Below are 18459 nucleotides of genomic sequence, written 5' to 3'. Positions count from 1 at the left end.
TATTTTAAAGAAAATACACAACTTGAATTCTCTTGTAGCAAATCACACCAATTTAATGTTTCTGGAATCAGCCATTTTAAATGAAGGGAAAGACTAAAACTCAAATTTCACAAAAAATAGTTCCAGCTCAGATCTGTGCTTTACTACAAATACAGATCAGTGAAACTGACAACAATCAGCCCCTCTCATTTATGGAAACTACTATGACGAGTTTGTAAGATTGTAATAATCAACTGTTGGGCATGCATGCTACCACAGTTGCATCTCTGGTATTCTCTGACTGCTGGCAAGAATTCACGCTGGAACATTCTCCGGGAAGCACGTCAAAAAGCTCCTCATTCACATATTCTCCACTATTTCTTTTAAGTTCTTTCCAGGTTATTTCAAAATAGACATGCATCCTTCATTCCACTTTATTTTGCAACAGTATGACCTCAAATTCAATGTAAACAACGCTAAAGGGGATCTGTTGGCACTTCTATTTTTTTTTGTTGCATTTACAGCAAGTAAATAAATAATTATGGGCAAAGCTCCACATTATCCATGTTTCATAATTCATAAGTATTCAAGGTATCATCACAAATTACATATTCCTTTCAGACAGCCTCTTGCATTCACTCTGCTTTTTTTGCTCACTAAGGGCAAAGGACACTCATTAGTCCCAACACCCGCAAGCACTCCAGATAAAAAGAAATTAACTAACCAATTCCTTTAACTATATTAAATTTCATTAAACTCAAAGTCTAACACCATTAGGTTGCAGCAAAACCCAGCAGGGGACTTCTGCAAAATCTAAAAATTCTCTTTGGCTAATAATTTTAAAACACTAAATTCCTTGCAGATATACTCCACTTTCCCCCATCATTAAAGAGCTGTGTTTTCCACACCATCTTCCTTCTTGCTGCAAGAGATGTCTGTTTTTTTTTCTGGTTAGCATTTCCAGAAATTGATCTTGGATCTTAAAACTTAAAAAGAGTTCATCAGGATGGCAACATAATCCTTCATCGTGAAAAGACTTCTCATTTTTATGTTGCAGCACTAATGTGAATCACTGTATATTAAATAGTCACTCTGCGCAGCTCAGGGGCTCAAGAGTGACAAATTTGCAGTCACTAATCCTTACAACTGGCAATTGAGCTGAGAGTGTAAAATCTTGGACAAGTACGTTTTAACAAATACGAACACAGTTTAGTTTAGTTTATTGTCACGTATACCGAGGTACAGTGGAAAACCTTTGTTGCATGCCAACCAGCCAGTGGAGAAGTGGTTGGCAGACAGGAAACAAAGAGTAGGGATTAACGGGTACCTTTCAGAATGGCAGGCAGTGACGAGTGGGATACCACAAGGCTTGGTGCTGGGACCACAGCTATTTACAATATATATCAATGATTTGGATGAAGGGATTCAAAGTAACATTAGCAAAATTGCAGATGACACAAAGCTGGGTGGCAGTGTGAACTGTGAGGAGGATGCTATGAGAATGCAGGATGACTTGGACAGGTTGGGGGAGTGGGCAGATGCATGGCAGATGAGGTTTAATGCGAGGTTATGCACTTTGGTAGCAAAAACAGGAAGGCAGATTACTATCTAAATGGCGTCAAGCTGGGAAAAGAGGAAGTACAATGGGATCTGGGGGTCCTTGTACATCAGTCTATGAAAGTAAGCATGCAGGTACAGCAGGCAGTGAAGAAAGCGAATGGCATGTTGGCCTTTATAACAAGAGGAATTGAATATAGGAGCAAAAAGGTCCTTCTTCAGTTGTACAGAGCCCTGGTGAGACCACACCTGGAGTATTGTGTGCAGTTTTGGTCCCCTAATTTGAGGAAGGACATTCTTGCTATTGAGGGAGTGCAGCGTAGGTTTACAAGGTTAATTCCCGGGATGGCGGGACTGTCATATGCTGAGAGAATGGAGCAGCTGGGCTTGTACACTCTGGAGTTTAGAAGGATGAGAGGATATCTTATTGAAACATATAAGATTGTTAAGGGCTTGGACACGCTAGAGGAAGGAAACATGTTCCCGATGTTGGGGGAGTCCACAACCAGGGGCCACAGTTTAAGAATAAGGAGTAAGCCATTTAGAACGGAGACGAGGAAACACTTTTTCTCACAGAGAGTGGTGAGTCTGTGGAATTCTCAGCCTCAGAGGGCGGTGGATGCAGGTTCTCTGGATGTTTTCAAGAGAGAGCTAGATACGGCTCTTAAAAATAGCGGAGTCCCCCACTAGCGGGGGATATGGGGAGAAGGCAGGAACGGGGTACTGATTGGGGATGATCAGCCATGATCACATTGAATGGCGGTGCTGGCTTGAAGGGCTGAATGGCCTACTCCTGCACCTATTGTCTATCGTCTATAGAAAGACAATACATGATTATTCGCAGTCTGAAGAAGGGGGTCTCGACCTGAATCGTTAACCATTCCTTCTATCCAGAGATGCTACCTTTCCTACTGAGTTACTGCAGCATTTTGTGTCTATCTTTGGTGTAAAACAGAATCTGCAGTTTCTTCCTGCACATGATTACCATGATTCACAGTGTACCAATACATAAGGGAATAACGTTGAGTGCAAGGTTAAGCCAGCAAACTCCGATCAAAGATAGTCCTAGTAGCCTCGGTGAGGTAGTTCAGGACTGCTCCCTGGCTGCGGTAGGATGGTCAGTTGCCTGATAACAGCTGGGAAGAAACTGTTCCTGAATCTGTGGGTGTACGTTTTCACACTTCTATACCTTTTGCCTGATTGGAGAGGAGAGATGAGGGAGTTACCCCAGGGTCCTTGATTGCGCTGCTAGCCTTGCCTAAATTGAGTCAATGGAAGGGAGTTTGGTTTGTGTGATGGTCTGGGTCGCATCCACAATTTTTTGCGGTCTTGGACGGAGCTGTTCCCAAACCAAGCTGTAATGCTTCCCGATAAAATGCATTACTGGAGTTGTTGGGGACATGCCGAACTTCGTAAGCCTTCTTTGGATGTAGACACACGTTTTGGTTAAGACAATCTTTGGTGCAAAGTTAAAATGTCAATGCATATTCTGTGCAATAACTCACTACTGTGAAATTCTGTTACACCAGCTTAAAACATAGCTTGGAAATTGAATGGATACAATAACAACACAGACCAAGTCATACACACTCAACACACAAGATGACCTGCACACTTCACCACAGCAAGTCACAAAGGACAACAAAAAGCACGGGGCAGAGTAGAAAGGAAAGAAGGTGGAACCTCAGATGGGTTTGGAACAGGCACGTGCCGTCAGGGTAGGCAACTAACCTGTATGTGGTCCCCAGTGCTCCACATCAGTGCCCGGAGCCATCAGATATCCACATATGCAGATTGACTGGCAATTAATTCTAAAAGGGTTGACGGTGGATATGTAATGGAAGACATTTAAAGACTGCATGGATAAACTACAAAAATTGTTCATCCCAGTTTGGCAAAAGAATAAATCAGGGAAGGTAGTGCATCCGTGGATAACAAGGGAAATCAGGGATAGTATCAAAGCGAAGGATGATGCGTACAAATTAGCCAGAAAAAGCGGCATACCGGAGGACTGGGAGAAATTCAGAGACCAGCAGAGGAGGACAAAGGACGAAGGGCTTAATTAGGAAAGGAAAAATGGATTATGAAAGAAAACTGGCAGGAAACATAAAAACTGACTGCAAAAGTTTTTATAGATATGTGAAAAGAAAGAGATTAGTTAAAACAAGTGTAGGTCCCTTGGAGTCAGAAACAGGTGAGTTGATCATGGGGAACAAGGATATGGCGGACCAATTGAATAACTACTTTGGTTCCGTCTTCACAAGGGAAGACATAAATAATCTGCCGGAAATAGCAGGGGACCGCGGGTCAAAGGAGTTGGAGGAATTGAGTGAAATTCCAGGTTAGTCGGGAAGTGGTGTTGGGTAAATTGAATGGATTAAAGGCCAATAAATCCCCAGGGCCAGATAGGCTGCATCCCAGAGTACTTAAGGAAGTAGCTCCAGAAATAGTGGATGCATTAGTAATAATCTTTCAAAACTCTTTAGATTCGGGAGTAGTTCCAGAGGATTGGCGGGTAGCAAACGTAACCCCACTTTTTAAGAAGGGAGGGATAGAGAAAACGGGGAATTACAGACCAGTTAGTCTAACATCGGTAGTGGGGAAACTGCTAGAGTCAGTTATTAAAGATGGGATAGCAGCACATTTGGAAAGTGGTGAAATCATTGGACAAAGTCAGCATGGATTTACGAAAGGTAAATCATGTCTGACAAATCTTATAGAATTTTTCGAGGATGTAACTAGTAGCGTGGATAGGGGAGAACCAGTGGATGTGGTGTATCTGGACTTCCAGAAGGCTTTCGACAAGGTCCCACATAAGAGATTAGTATACAAACTTAAAGCACACGGCATTGGGGGTTCAGTATTGATGTGGATAGAGAACTGGCTGGCAAACAGGAAGCAAAGAGTAGGAGTAAACGGGTCCTTTTCACAATGGCAGGCAGTGACTAGTGGGGTACCGCAAGGCTCAGTGCTGGGACCCCAGCTATTTACAATATATATTAATGATCTGGATGAGGGAATTGAAGGCAATATCTCCAAGTTTGCAGATGACCCTAAGCTGGGGGGCAGTGTTAGCTGTGAGGAGGATGCTAGGAGACTGCAAGGTGACTTGGATAGGCTGGGTGAGTGGGCAAATGTTTGGCAGATGTAGTATAATGTGGATAAATGTGAGGTTATCCATTTTGGTGGCAAAAACAGGAAAGCAGACTATTATCTAAATGGTGGCCGATTGGGAAAGGGGGAGATGCAGCGAGACCTGGGTGTCATGGTACACCAGTCATTGAAAGTAGGCATGCAGGTGCAGCAGGCAGTAAAGAAAGCGAATGGTATGTTGGCTTTCATAGCAAAAGGATTTGAGTATAGGAGCAGGGAAGTTCTACTGCAGTTGTACAGGGTCTTGGTGAGACCACACCTGGAGTATTGCGTACAGTTTTGGTCTCCAAATCTGAGGAAGGACATTATTGCCATAGAGGGAGTGCAGAGAAGGTTCACCAGACTGATTCCTGGGATGTCAGGACTGTCTTATGAAGAAAGACTGGATAGACTTGGTTTATACTCTCTAGAATTTAGGTTGAGAATGGATCTTATAGAAACTTACAAAATTCTTAAGGGGTTGGACAGGCTAAATGCAGGAAGATTGTTCCCGATGTTGGGGAAGTCCAGGACAAGGGGTCACAGCTTAAGGATAAGGGGGAAATCCTTTAAAACCGAGATGAGAAGAACTTTTTTCACACAGAGAGTGGTGAATCTCTGGAACTCTCTGCCACAGATGGTAGTTGAGGCCAGTTCATTGGCTATATTTAAGAGGGAGTTAGATGTGGCCCTTGTGGCTAAGGGGATCAGAGGGTATGGAGAGAAGGCAGGTACGGGATACTGAGTTGGGTGATCAGCCATGATCATATTGAATGGCGGTGCAGGCTCGAAGGGCCGAAAGGCCTACTCCTGCACCTAATTTCTATGTTTCTATGTTTCTAATTACCCAGAAACAATGTCTATACACTTGTCATCTCTGCGCATTCAAGATGCCTTGGTGCACCAGAGCGCTATAAACAAAGAGAAGCTGTCAATAATTCTACGAAGACCCTAAATGATGAAATATCCAATTGCTCCTTTGATGGGTTTTCTATATAGTTGCTCTATATAGTGGCATTTCTTGGTCATTATCTGAATAACATCAGATTATGAGACACATTTTAATTTAATTTTTCCCTTGTAGAAATGTTTTAACATGATTACGCAACAGATTAGGAATCAGGACCATAAGATGCACATCATAGCTACGTATTCCAAAGAACAAAATATGATGTGACATTTGCAGGGATTTGTTCCGGAGCTTTACTTTTCACCATAGCCAAAAATGACTTAAATGAAGAAAGAAAAAGCCATTTATCAAGTGTGCTGAAGACACAAGGTTTCAGAGCAGAGTAAATAGTGTTGATGGGAACAGAAAGCTGCAAAGTGGCATTGATAGATTAAGGAGTGAGCACATCTGCAGCATATAAAGATCAAGGTGGGGACCCTTTGCGTCCACTTGAGAGCCGTAGCCATTGTTCGGAGAGTGATGAAATATTCTCTGCTTGCTTGCAGTAATGGAGAGGATGGGGTGCTGCATTAAAGCTCCATCTAACCTCTCAGGCAGACAAAAAAAAATCTAATGGTATTATTTTGAACAGCAGGAGGATTCGCTGTGATACCTTGTCCAAACTTTATCTTTCAAAACAACATCACTAAAGCAGATTATGCACTGATCATAAGATCATAAATCTGATGACTGGAGCTTTCATAAACGCAAATAGTTCCCGTTTGGAAAAACAATCCATTTACTTTAAAGAAGTTTAGGATGTTCTCATGTCATTAAAAACAGTACAGAAATGCAAGCTGTTCATTTATTTAAAGTATCTTGGAGCATTTAGTCAGAAGAAGTTTTCATCTTGGGAGTATAAAATATTTGGAAACAGAACAAACAGCAGCTTGCATATTGTATTTACCAGACAAGATCTCCAAAAGTGTCATAAAAATTTTAAAGTAGGTTCTCAATTTATTATTTTATTTTTCATTAATTGTTGTGTCATGGATGACAGCAGCTTGCCAGACAGAATGCCGCATCTGGATTAGAAGGACAGCACTGAAGAGCCCAAGGAAACAGTTGTGGCTGACAAACTAAAACCTGGAATGGGGATAGGATTCAATGAAGAGCCTAAATAAAATCAGCTGTTGTCTGGTTATTAATGAACCAACCAGTTAGAATAAAGTGCTTGCACTATATAAGTGATGCAGTGGATCAATCTGTTCTTCACTGGTAGAATCTGACCATAATCTCATATCCATGAGATATCCATTAGGCTGCCCCCTGTGTATAAAAATGCAAAAGCTTAACATAGCTTAACATACATTGTGCAAGCTGACACCAGACCCATAATATGATTCTGTTACTGCCTTCTAAAGTATATTTTATTTGTTGACTGACATTGTCACTTATGTGTTCTCTATGGAATTTTCATACAGAAGTAATACATAATTCTGAATAAAAAGATTATCATAATGCTTTCAGCAGTAATGTGAGGACTGTAAAGTAACTGACATTATGCTTTTGTGAATATTTGATATATGGCATATTAACATCAGGCTGCTACCATAAGAAATGATCACCATTTTTTAAAATTTTATAATGCAAGCACATCATCTTTTATGCTTGTTTTGGGAGTTGAAAGAGAAAATGTTCTCGTATCTTAAGTTAAGCTACATCTGGAAATATGGTAATTTTAAACAGAAAATATTTAATTCTGGTGTAGTTAGGAACTGTAACTTGAATTTACAAGCCTTACTAAAATATTACATGTCAGAATTAATTATTACTGCTGTTGGTACATAACAACATATTGCATTTACATTTTACCAGATTTTACATTGAAAAGCAGGACAAGGGCAATTATCAACCCAGTTATCTTACAAAAGTTCAAGTTAATTGCTACAGTTGCACAACAAACAGGACCAAATCCTTGCAAATCTCTGGTAGTCTTTTACTAATGGAGAATTACTATTTGCCATCAAGTTTGAAGATAGTTTGAAAAATGTAAAATTTAACTAAAAACAGCCACATAACAATGTCCCTTTAACCTTCTAATTATTGCAAATCCTTTTTTGCACTAGTTTTAAATAAAGACGCTCTTGTTTTTTTGGGAAAACCTAAACTCAGAGATTACTTTCTTAATTATTGCTTTCCATCATAGTTCAGCTAATTAATATAAGAATACAAAACGGCTGTAATTCAGATGGGAAAGATTTTATTTTCTTCAAAATCACATAAAAGTAATTGCACACACACACACACACACACACACACACACGCACACACACACACACACACAGTGGCTGGACAGTGCTTGCTTTTAAGAAATTTCTTTTAAGAGCTCAAACTGTAATATCAAAGCAATATTCGGTGTACTTGTTTCAGAAAACACAAGTTTTCTTTAATGCTTTATTTAATACTCACTACAACTTGAAAGCTCTGTGAAGGGATCAATGCTAACCCCTGAGGACAGCCGATGCACAGCAAGAAAGAAAGTGACTCCCCTGTGCTCTCTCCAGGTCAGTTCCAAGGACCGTGTTAGCAGATACGCACCAGATCCTTAACAGCTAGCTCTGCTGCTACCAGTAATTAGCTTGGACAGCTCTGGCTCCAAGAGAGGCAGCAAGGCTACATCATAATGAGCTCAGTTGGGATTAGCAGGACAGTGCAGGGAACAGAGAGAGATGAGGCCTTCTATATCACGTATGTACCAAGGAGATCAAACGAACACGGCTGGCTAGGTTATCCCCTCACCACCTTATTCAACAAATGAAGCACGGCAGTGTGCAAAATACAGGCTAATGAAGAGCGACACCTCCAACAGATGAGAGCCACATTAATTAACACAATCCCCCTATCACATTATACAGATACTGTTACCACTACTAAACTTGTCACTGCTGCTGATAGGAAGAGACTGGTTTATTTGATAAAAGAAGTTGGCCTGTTTTTATCCTTGCGAGGAATTCCTCTGTGTGGCTTTTAGGCACCAAAAGATCAGACAGATGTGATATGGCTCTGCATGTGTAAATTTGCTAAAAAAAAACTCACTTTTCAGTCAATAACTTTTTGTGTTCCCGTTTGAAGTATGCTAGTTCATTCCATACACCATCACTGTCTTCCTGCCGCAGCTGCCATGGCTCTGCTCGCTGCAGTTTGCCTGTGCTGTTGTTATTTCTGGATCATAATATGAACAAGAAATATCAGTTATTCACAGCTTTCACTTAAATTCTTCCCCTCTCTAAACATATTGTGTTCCTTTGTGGTCACCCTAATATAGGGAAGATGCCATTAACCTGGAAAGAGTGCCGAGAAGATTTACAAGGATGTTGCCAGGACACAAGGACTTGAGATACAGGAGTGGTTGGGTGATCTCATGAAGGCGTATAAAATCATGAGAGGAATATATACAGTAGGCAAATGCCTAAATTCTTTTACCCACGGAAGTGAATCCAAGAATCAGAGGACACAGGTTTAAGGTGAGAGGGGCAAGATTTAATCAGAACCTGAGGGACACCCTTTTCCACATAAAGGGTAGTGTGGTGGATACATGGACCAAGTTGAGGCAGGGACAATAACAACTATTTGAAAGACATTTGGTCTTTCTGCGCTGCAACTCTATGAATCTTCTAAGTTTAAAAAGATGCTTGCTTTATATCTGCAACGAAATCTACAAGAATTTAGCTAAAATAAATAAGTAATCAAACTCCAAAATGTGTCCTTTAAACTGTGAAACGAACCTGCCACATTCAAGTTGTCCAAGATCTTAACTATAATTTAATGCTAAATGACGCTTGGCAGTGACTCAAAATACAATTTTGTTCATTCCAAGTACACATGTAATTAAAATCACCACTAATCTTCCACAAGGAACAATGAAAGGACAAGGACATACTTTTTTACATTGATGCTATGCCTTTAATAAGAGGATATGATTGAAAATTGGGGCCGTATCAAAGACTTGTTCAGAAAAAGCTCCCCAATAAAGTAACTTTAACCTAATATTAGAAGAGTGCTGCGACCTTCACATGCCAGTTATTCTGTTGCCCATTTTGTGTCGTGCACTGGGATTTTCTGCCAATGGGAGCTTAGCACTCTTAGTTGTAATCACAAAAAATCTGTGCTAAATTCTAACATGGGTTTTGTGTCTCTGAGAGTTCTAACCCAGTATACCACCCATTTCTTTTTAAATGCAGTAAATTAAAATTGGTTTCACGATTATTTCATTAAAAACAAAGAATAGTCAATATTCTTAGTGCACGGCACTCAATGAAGCATTGATGAGCATCCCTGGAGAGAAGGAATGGGACATTTCAGGTCGAGACCTTCAGACTCAAAGAAGAGGCTCGCCTCCAAAACTTCACCTACTCCTTCTCTCCAGTGATGCTGCCTGTCCTACTGAGTGACTTCAGCAATTTGTGTCTATCTTCAGTGTAAACCAAAGTTGCAGATCCTTCCTACACATTTCTCTATTCTTTCATTGACTTATAGGATTTGAGCTTTACTAGCCAACCAAGCTAGCATTTCTTGCCCATCTTTTACTGCCCCCGAGAAGATGATAGTTAACTGTTTTGATAGTCTTCTGTGTGTGTCTATGGTAGAGGAAATCTAATGATGCAGTTATGCAATAATGGAACTCCAAAGTTTGAAAATGTGGTATTAAAAGAAGAGCAAAATATTTCCAAGTCATAATAGGAAACAATTTGTTCAACATTTTATTTGACAACACAGCAAAATTCTGTAGCATCCTTAGCCATGGTGAGGTACCAGAAGACTGAAGGATGGCCAATGTTGGGCCTTTATTTAAGAAAGGCTGCAAGGACAAGCCAGGGTACTCAGGCTGATGAGCCTAACATCAGTGAAGGGAAAGCCACTGGAATTCTGAGAGACAGGATCTATCTCTATTTAGACTAATTAGAGAACGACTGATTAGGGATTGTCAGCATAGCTTTGTGCAGGGATATCATGTCTCACATATGTGATTGTTTTGTTTTATAAAGAGGTGGCCAAGAGGATTGACGAGGATAGGGTTGTAGACGTTGTCTCCATGGACTTTAACAAGGCCTTTGACAAAGTCCTGCATGAGATTCGTTTGGAAAATTAGATCACATGAAATCTGGGGTGAACAATTACAATTACATACAAAAGTGGCTTGGCGGAAGGAGTCGGTGGGTGGTAGTGATTTTCCGATTGGAGACCTGTGCCACAGGGATCGCCGCTGTGTCCCCTTTGGTTCACCATATATAAATGTTTTGGATGAGAATGTACGTGACATGATTAGTAAACTAGGGAGTGACATATTTGAACAGGGATTATAGATCGGAAAGATTCACAGGGAGATGGGCCAAAAATACAAGCAAGTGTGACTTGTTCGGGAAGGCATCTTGTTCAGCGAGGACCAGTTGGGCCAAACGTTTTGTTTTTCTGCTAAATAATTCTATGACTATCATTGATAAAATAGTTTTAAGAAAATGAGCCGAGATCACTACCCTGAGAAATTGCTAGTCTAAGACAAATGAACTAACAACCACAACCATTTCCCCTTGTACAGATAAAGACTCTAACCAGGGAAGTGTGTCTCACAGTTTCCTCCGAGTCAGTTTTACTGGTGCTCACTGTTGCATACATGATATTTACCTTCATGTCAAGGGGAATGTCATAGAGCCATAGGGCACAGACCCTTCAGCACTTCTTGCCCATGCTGACCAAGCTGTCCCATCTACACTAGTTCCACCTGCCCACATTTGCCCCATATCCCTCTAAACCTTTCCTATCCATGTTCCTGTCCAAATGCCTTTTAAAAATTGCTATCGTTTCTGTCTCAACCAGCACCCTGACAGCTCATTCCACATATCTATGTGAAAAAGGGGCCTTGCAGATTCCTCATAAATCTTTCCCCTCTCACTTAAACCTATGTTCCCTGGTTCTTGATTCCCCACCTCTAGGTAAAAGGCTCTGTGTATCTACCCAATCTATACCCCTCATCATCTTATGCACCTCTATAAGATCACCTCATCCTCCCATGCTTCAAGGAATGCAGTCCTAGCCTGCTCAACCTCTCCCTACAGCTCAGGCCCTCAAGTCCTGACAACATCCTCCAAAATCTTCCCTGCACTCTTTCCAGCTTAACAATATTTTTCAGCTAGCAGTGTGACCAAAACTGAACTCAATACATCAACATTGAACATATCTTATTTCACTGGTAAAATTCAGCTCTATGGACTATATTCAGACCAATGTTGCGATGAGATCTGGATCCAAATGGATCCAACAAAGGGATGTCAGTGACCAGATTATTTCATACGTAAATACTGTTTGATGATGTTGTTGATAATCAACCACTTCGCTGTTGATTGAAAGTAGTCAGATTGGGTGATAATTAATCAGACTGTATCTGCCCTGTCTTTTTTTCCCCAAGTACAGGGGATACTTGGAAAAATTTTCATCTCACGTGAAATATGTCATAGTTATGACTGTCCTGGGTGTTTAGCTGAAGCAGTGGCATGATCTTTGATACTAACACTTAAATAACTAGCTTATAACCATTGTTAAACCTCATCCATTTTCAAGTAACAGTATGTTAATAAATAGACAAAATAACAGACATGCAAGAGTCAAACGGCATTTGAAGTAAACATTCACTTACGTCTCCAAAACATGAGTCTATTTTTCCGTGTGCATCCAAGCATTTTTTTTTTCCATTAATTTCCAATTTCTAATATTTACATTGTTTTCTCTGTCTACACTAATTAACATTTTTCTCTTAAGGTCAGATCTACTGTTATGACAAAATCAATCCATATCCAGACACAAATATGCTGCCAGTTTCAATTAACAAGAAAGTTTTGTATGAACTTACTTGATTTGTTCCCCTTCCAATTCTTTTACTTGCCCTTTAAGTAACCTGTAGTTGTTCTGCAATGTTCGCAGGCGCTCCAGACGGTTGTCATGAGCCTTTCTCAATTCTTCATTCTCTTGGTCCTGAAAGGAAGATTAAAAGCAACATGTTCAGAGTTCTTATTGGTCCAATGCCATATAAAATTGTCGGTCTGTTAAGCCTTATCATAGTCAATAAATAAAATCTTTAAAATGAAGTTGAGTCTGAAGAAGGATCTCGACCTGAAATGTCACCCATTCCTTCTGTCCAGAGATGCTGCCTGTCCCGCTGAGTTACTCCAGCATTTTGTCTATCTTCGGTAAAAAACAGAATCTGCAGTTCCTTCCTACACAATCAAATCTTTAATTCTAAATTGGTCACACCTGTGCAAAGATCTAAAAGTTGATTGGTTTTTCATTCACTTTCATGTATCATTATACTCAAATAAAGGAGGTATAATTATTAACAAATTAGTATAATTTCATAGAAACATAGAAAATACGGGCAGGAGTAGGCCATTCGGCCCTTCGAGCCAGCACCGCCATTCATTGTGATCATGGCTGATCGTCCCCTATCAATAACCCGTGCCTGCCTTCTCCCCATATCCCGTGACTCCACAAGCCCCTAGAGCTCTGTCTAACTGTCTCTTAAATCCATCGAGTGACTTGGCCTGCACTGCCCTCTGTGCAGGGAATTCCATAAATTCACAACTCTCTGGGTGAAAAAGTTTTTTCTCACCTCAGTCTTAAATACCTCCCCTTTATTCTAAGAATGTGGCCACTGGTTCTGGGCTCGCCCAACATTGGGAACATTTTTCCTGCATCTTGTCCAGTCCTTTTATAATTTTATATGTTTCTATAAGACCCCCCCCTCATCCTTCTAAACTCCAGTGAATACAAGCCTAGTCTTTTCAATCTTTCCTCATATGACAGTCCCGCCATCCCAGGGATCAATCTCGTGAACCTACGCTGCACTGCCTCAATCAGAAGGATGCCCTTCCTCAAATTAGGAGACCAAAACTGCACACAATACTCCAGATGTGGTCTCACCAGAGCCCTATACAACTGCAGAAGAACATCTTTACTCCTAAACTGAAATCCTCTTGTTATGAAGGCCAACATTCCATTCGCTTTCTTCACTGCCTGCTGTACCTGCACGCCAACTTTCAGTGACCGGTGTACAAGGACACCCAGGTCTCGCTGTACCTCCCCCTTACCTAACCTAACCCCATTGAGATAATAATCTGCCCCCTAGTTTTTGCCGCCAAAGTGGATAACCTCACATTTATCTATATTATACTGCATCTGCTACATCTGCCCACTCACTCAACCTGTCCAGGTCACCCTGCAACCTCCTAACATCCTCTTCACAGTTCACACTGCCACCCAGCTTTGTGTCATCCGCAAACTTGCTAGTGTTGCTCCTAATTCCTTCTTCCAAATCATTAATATATATGGTAAACAGTTGCGGCCCCCAACACCGAGCCTTGTGGCACTCCACTCGCCACTGCCTGCCATTCTGAAAAGGACCCGTTCACTCCTACTCTTTGCTTCCGGTCTGCCAACCAATTTTCTATCCATGTCAACACCCTACCCCCAATACCATGTGCTCTAATTTTAGTCACCAGTCTCCTGTGCGGGACCTTATCAAAGGCTTTCTGAACGTCTAGATACATTACATCCACTGACACCCCTTCATCCATTTTACTTGTCACATCCTCAAAAAATTCCAGAAGATTAGTCAAGCATGATTTCCCTTTCATAAATCCATGTTGAGTTGGACTACTCATTTTACTACTATCCAAATGCCCCATTATTACCTCTTTAATAATTGACTCCAGCATCTTTCCCACCACCGAAGTCAGGCTAACTGGTCTGTAATTCCCCGTTTTCTCTCTCGCTCCTTTCTTGAAAAGTGGGATAACATTAGCTATCCTCCAATCCACAGGAACTGATCCTGAATCTATTGAACATTGGAAAATGATCACCAATGTGTCCACTATTTCTAGAGCCACCTCCCTGAGGACCCTGGGATGCAGACCAGCATGCCCAGGGGATTTACCATCCTTCAGTTCCATTAGCCTACCTAATACTATTTCTCGCCTAATGAAAATTTCTTTCAGTTCCTCTACCCCCTTAGATCCTCTGTCCTCCAGTACATCTGGGAGATTGTTTGTGGCTTCCTTCGTGAAGACAGATCCGAAGTACCTATTCAACTCTTGTGCCATTTCCTTGTTCCCCGTAATAATTTCACCCGTGTCTGCCTTCAAGGGACCCACATTTGACTTTGCTACTCTTTTTCCCTTAACATATCTAAATAAGCTTTTACTGTCCTTCTTTATATTCCTGGCCAGCTTCCCCTCGTACTTCATCTTTTCAGCCCGTATTGCCCATTTTGTTTCCTTCTGTTGTCCTATGAAAGTTTCCCAATCCTCTGGCTTCCGGCTATTCTTTGCTATACATCTTTTCTTTTAGTTTTATTCTATCCCTAACTTCTCTTGTCAGCCACGGTTGCCTCCTACTCCCCTTAGAATCTTTCTTCCTTTTTGGAATGAAATGATCCTGTGTCTCCCAGATTATGCCCAGAAATTCCTGCCATTGCTGTTCCACCGTCATTCCTGCTAGGATCCCTTTCCAGTCTACTTTGGCCAGCTCCCCTCTCATGCCTTCATAGTCCCCTTTGTTCAACTGCATCACTGCCACTTCCAATTTAACGTTCTCCTTCTCAAATTGCAGATTAAAACTAATCATATTATGATCACTACCTCCAAGCGGTTCCTTTACCTAGAGTTCTCTTATCATATCTGGTTCATTGGACAACCAGGGCGTATTTGTAATTTTAGAATATGAAGCATAGTCTTAAATTACAAATACGCCCTTTTAAAAGTCACATTAACAATAATGATTTAATGGTTCATTTAAACATAGACTAAAATACCAATATGATCAACCTTTGCTATTGTCCTTTTATGACTTCGTTTTCGCTAAATTTGACAAGACAAAATTCTATCACTGTCAAATTTGAAACAATGCTATTGAATATATCAGTATTCTATCTGGAAGATCGACAGTTGGCAGTTGTTACAAGGTTGAATGCAATTCATAAGTTTATGATGATTAGCATAACACAAAAATAAAAATATTTTCTACATACTACCAGCAACTTAGTGCAATGGGCCTACTGAATATTATGGAGCTGGTGGGATGCAGACCAAATTGAATGCAAAGTAGGGAGGTTAATACACAGTCATATAGGACATGAGTGAAATTCAACTGGAGTACTGTGTACAGTATTGGTCACCTTATTTAAAGAAGTATGTTAATGTGCAAGGTTCACTATGACAATTTCTGAACAGACAAGTTCTCACATGGAGGATGATATTGAATGATATTGGACTTGCATCCTCATTTAATGTTTAGAAGAGTGAAAGGAACTAACTGAAACAAAAATATTTCTGAGGGGGCTTGATGAGACAACTGTGGACTGAATCCTAGAATTTAGAACTAAGGGTAACAGATTGAAAATAATGGATCGCCCATTTAAAACAACAATGAGGTGTCTGAAAGGATTGTGTGTCCTTAGAACTATTTTCCACAAACATTTTAACGTGTTAAAGTTAAAGGTAGATAGATATTTGAATAGCAAGGCAATGAAAAGTTACTGCAGGTTGGCAGGAATGCAAACTTTAGGGACCATCAGCTCAGCTACTATCTTTTTATTTGGCAGAGCAGGCTGGAGGTGCCGAGTGGCCTTCTCCTGCTCCTAATCCACGTGATAAAGATGAAAGTGATGTGAAGCCTGAAGAACCCAGTCTAATATGTGACTTTTTTTAAAGACATGTTACCAGCGGCCACATGCTGTCAACCAAAGGGTTGCAAAGTAGATATTTGTTGAATTAGTGGTGACACTGCCTCTTCCACAGAGCAGCGAAGGAATATAGTTAAATGCTATTCAAAAGAAACTAAATTTGAATTAAACGAGAGGAAATTAAATATTGCTCTCAAGTTAATGTGAATTCGACGGGAGGGGAAAATGTGTCTTTTGGTGGAATCTCAGAAAGTGGCAGAAATTACAGAGAATAATCTGTTGAAAGTGGAGGCTGATGGAATAGAGGTAAATTTCCCACCAAATTACCCTCGTACTCTTGGTTCAATCATTTTTTGTTGAAAGAGGGTTTGGAAAGTGGAGGTTAACTGATTTAGAGCTCTGTCAACCTTAACCATGGTTAAGGAAAAGGAAGACATCACAGAAGCAATGGTATAGAAAATCTCACCTTTGGTACAGATATGTGGGAAGGGATAGTCAAGATGGCTATGGGCATCTGTGACCTTTTAATAGATAATCTCTAACAAGTTTAAGATGGACCAGATATAAATGAGAAAGGGAAGGATCCAATATAAACCCTTGAAAGTAACAGCAGAGGTAAATAAAGTTGAGTAATCTAAGAATGCAGAAAATTGCACCAATACAGATATCAATGAATTGGCAAGAGGCAAGGCGCCTAGGTAGGTTCAAACATACAGTATCCCACCATGGGTTAGGCACAGCCGGGGCCCATGCAAGTTCCCATGGCCATGCTTTTGATTTGGAAATAGTGTGTGGAGTTAAATAAGTAGTTTAATGTAAGCTTATAAATATTTAGCAACAGCTTCTATTGCCTTGTGTGACAGCATTCAAATCAGCAAAGCTAGTTTTGTAAAATATGAAACATTACTGATATGGAAAGTAAGGTTTATGTCCAAAAATGTAATGTAACAATATCAATTGAATTATTTTGTTCTTGATAATATTCTTTGGTGGAGGGCTTGGGTGTATCTCTGAATCGAATTGCAGAAGTAAAAGTTATTTATTTCAGTGTTTAATCACAAAATGAGATTTTGTAATATAACTTTCCTTCTACCCAACTTCACAGATTAGGCTATTAAATTTGACAAGCAAAAGTTACCACAAAGATTAATTCATTTCAGATCACTTTAACAAAATAACAGCTTCAGTTCCCGCCAGTAACTACAAAGGGCATCATTTTGTGGGAAGAATACAATTCTGGTGCATCTAACCTTCCTGGCAATGATGAACTGATTTGAAGGTTTCTCGATGGAAAAGATCATTCAAATTTGTATCTCCAAGTCTCACATTATAGAGGAGGAGACTAGCAAGTCTGAGATGAGAATAATGAATCTTACCTGCTCCTTCATAAGAAAAAAACAAAGCCCAAGTTACTTGAGATTTCTGACCACAGATTCTCTCCCCTTCAGTTTCCTTCACTCTTGGGGCAGTCAACAGTTTTTTGGTTAAAATGACTGCTCTTTCCATTATGCATCAGAATATTTATATAAGAGATTATAAGAGACCACTGCAGTATTGCAGATAGGTTGGCAACATTACACTATGCCAAGTTTCAAGCCTGAACAGAGACAGTTCCTACAGGCCCAGAATAGGTGGCTAACCTTGTTCTTATTCATAATTTTATAATAATAATAATAATAATAATAATAATAATATGATAATATATTATAATAATAAACATCTTAAGTTGTGGATTAGTCAAAGATTTAAAAAATAATGTGTCCAGTACTACCAATGGGAATAGAAACCCATGCACGACAACCTCTGGATTTCATAGGCTTGGTAACTACTGCTGCGGAGAAGAAACTGTTGGAACTTCACTGAGTAAATATGAAGAGGACAGTAATCATACCTACAGTAATACAAGGAATCACCTTAAGTTTCAATAGTTCCTCGAAGTTTTGATTCTTCTGCTGTATTTTATCTGTTTTCGTCATTTTATCTGGTTCTCGAGTAGAATTCTTTGGAGAAAGCGACCTGGAACGCTTCACACACAGATCCTACAATGTACAGTAAAAAAGGAAATGCCATAACAAATGCCAAACTAATGAAATCGGAAAGAAGATCAGTTAATTTTTTTGTGATCGTTTTCTGAAAGAAATCTTCAATTAATCTCATTCCACACCTCTTT

General features: G+C 40.1%; 1 protein-coding gene across 8 annotated transcripts in view; it reads right to left on the bottom strand.

Annotated features, from left to right (window-relative positions):
- The window catches only part of cntln (centlein, centrosomal protein), a 369478-nt gene that overhangs the window by 209003 nt on the left and 142016 nt on the right, over positions 1-18459 (bottom strand). For 7 of the 8 annotated variants that reach the window (XM_055632370.1, XM_055632366.1, XM_055632367.1 and 4 more), the window contains 3 exons: positions 18203-18328; positions 12465-12586; positions 8657-8782 (listed from right to left, as the gene is read on the bottom strand). In XM_055632370.1, the coding sequence (XP_055488345.1) occupies positions 8657-8782; positions 12465-12586; positions 18203-18328 (374 nt within the window). The remainder of the gene's footprint in view (positions 1-8656; positions 8783-12464; positions 12587-18202; positions 18329-18459) is intronic. The other variant, XM_055632371.1, reaches the window with a different exon arrangement.

The sequence above is a fragment of the Leucoraja erinacea genome, chromosome 3, assembly GCF_028641065.1.
Source record: "Leucoraja erinacea ecotype New England chromosome 3, Leri_hhj_1, whole genome shotgun sequence".
Taxonomy (NCBI): Eukaryota; Metazoa; Chordata; class Chondrichthyes; order Rajiformes; family Rajidae; genus Leucoraja; species Leucoraja erinaceus.
This window is presented reverse-complemented; position numbering and strand designations above follow the sequence as displayed.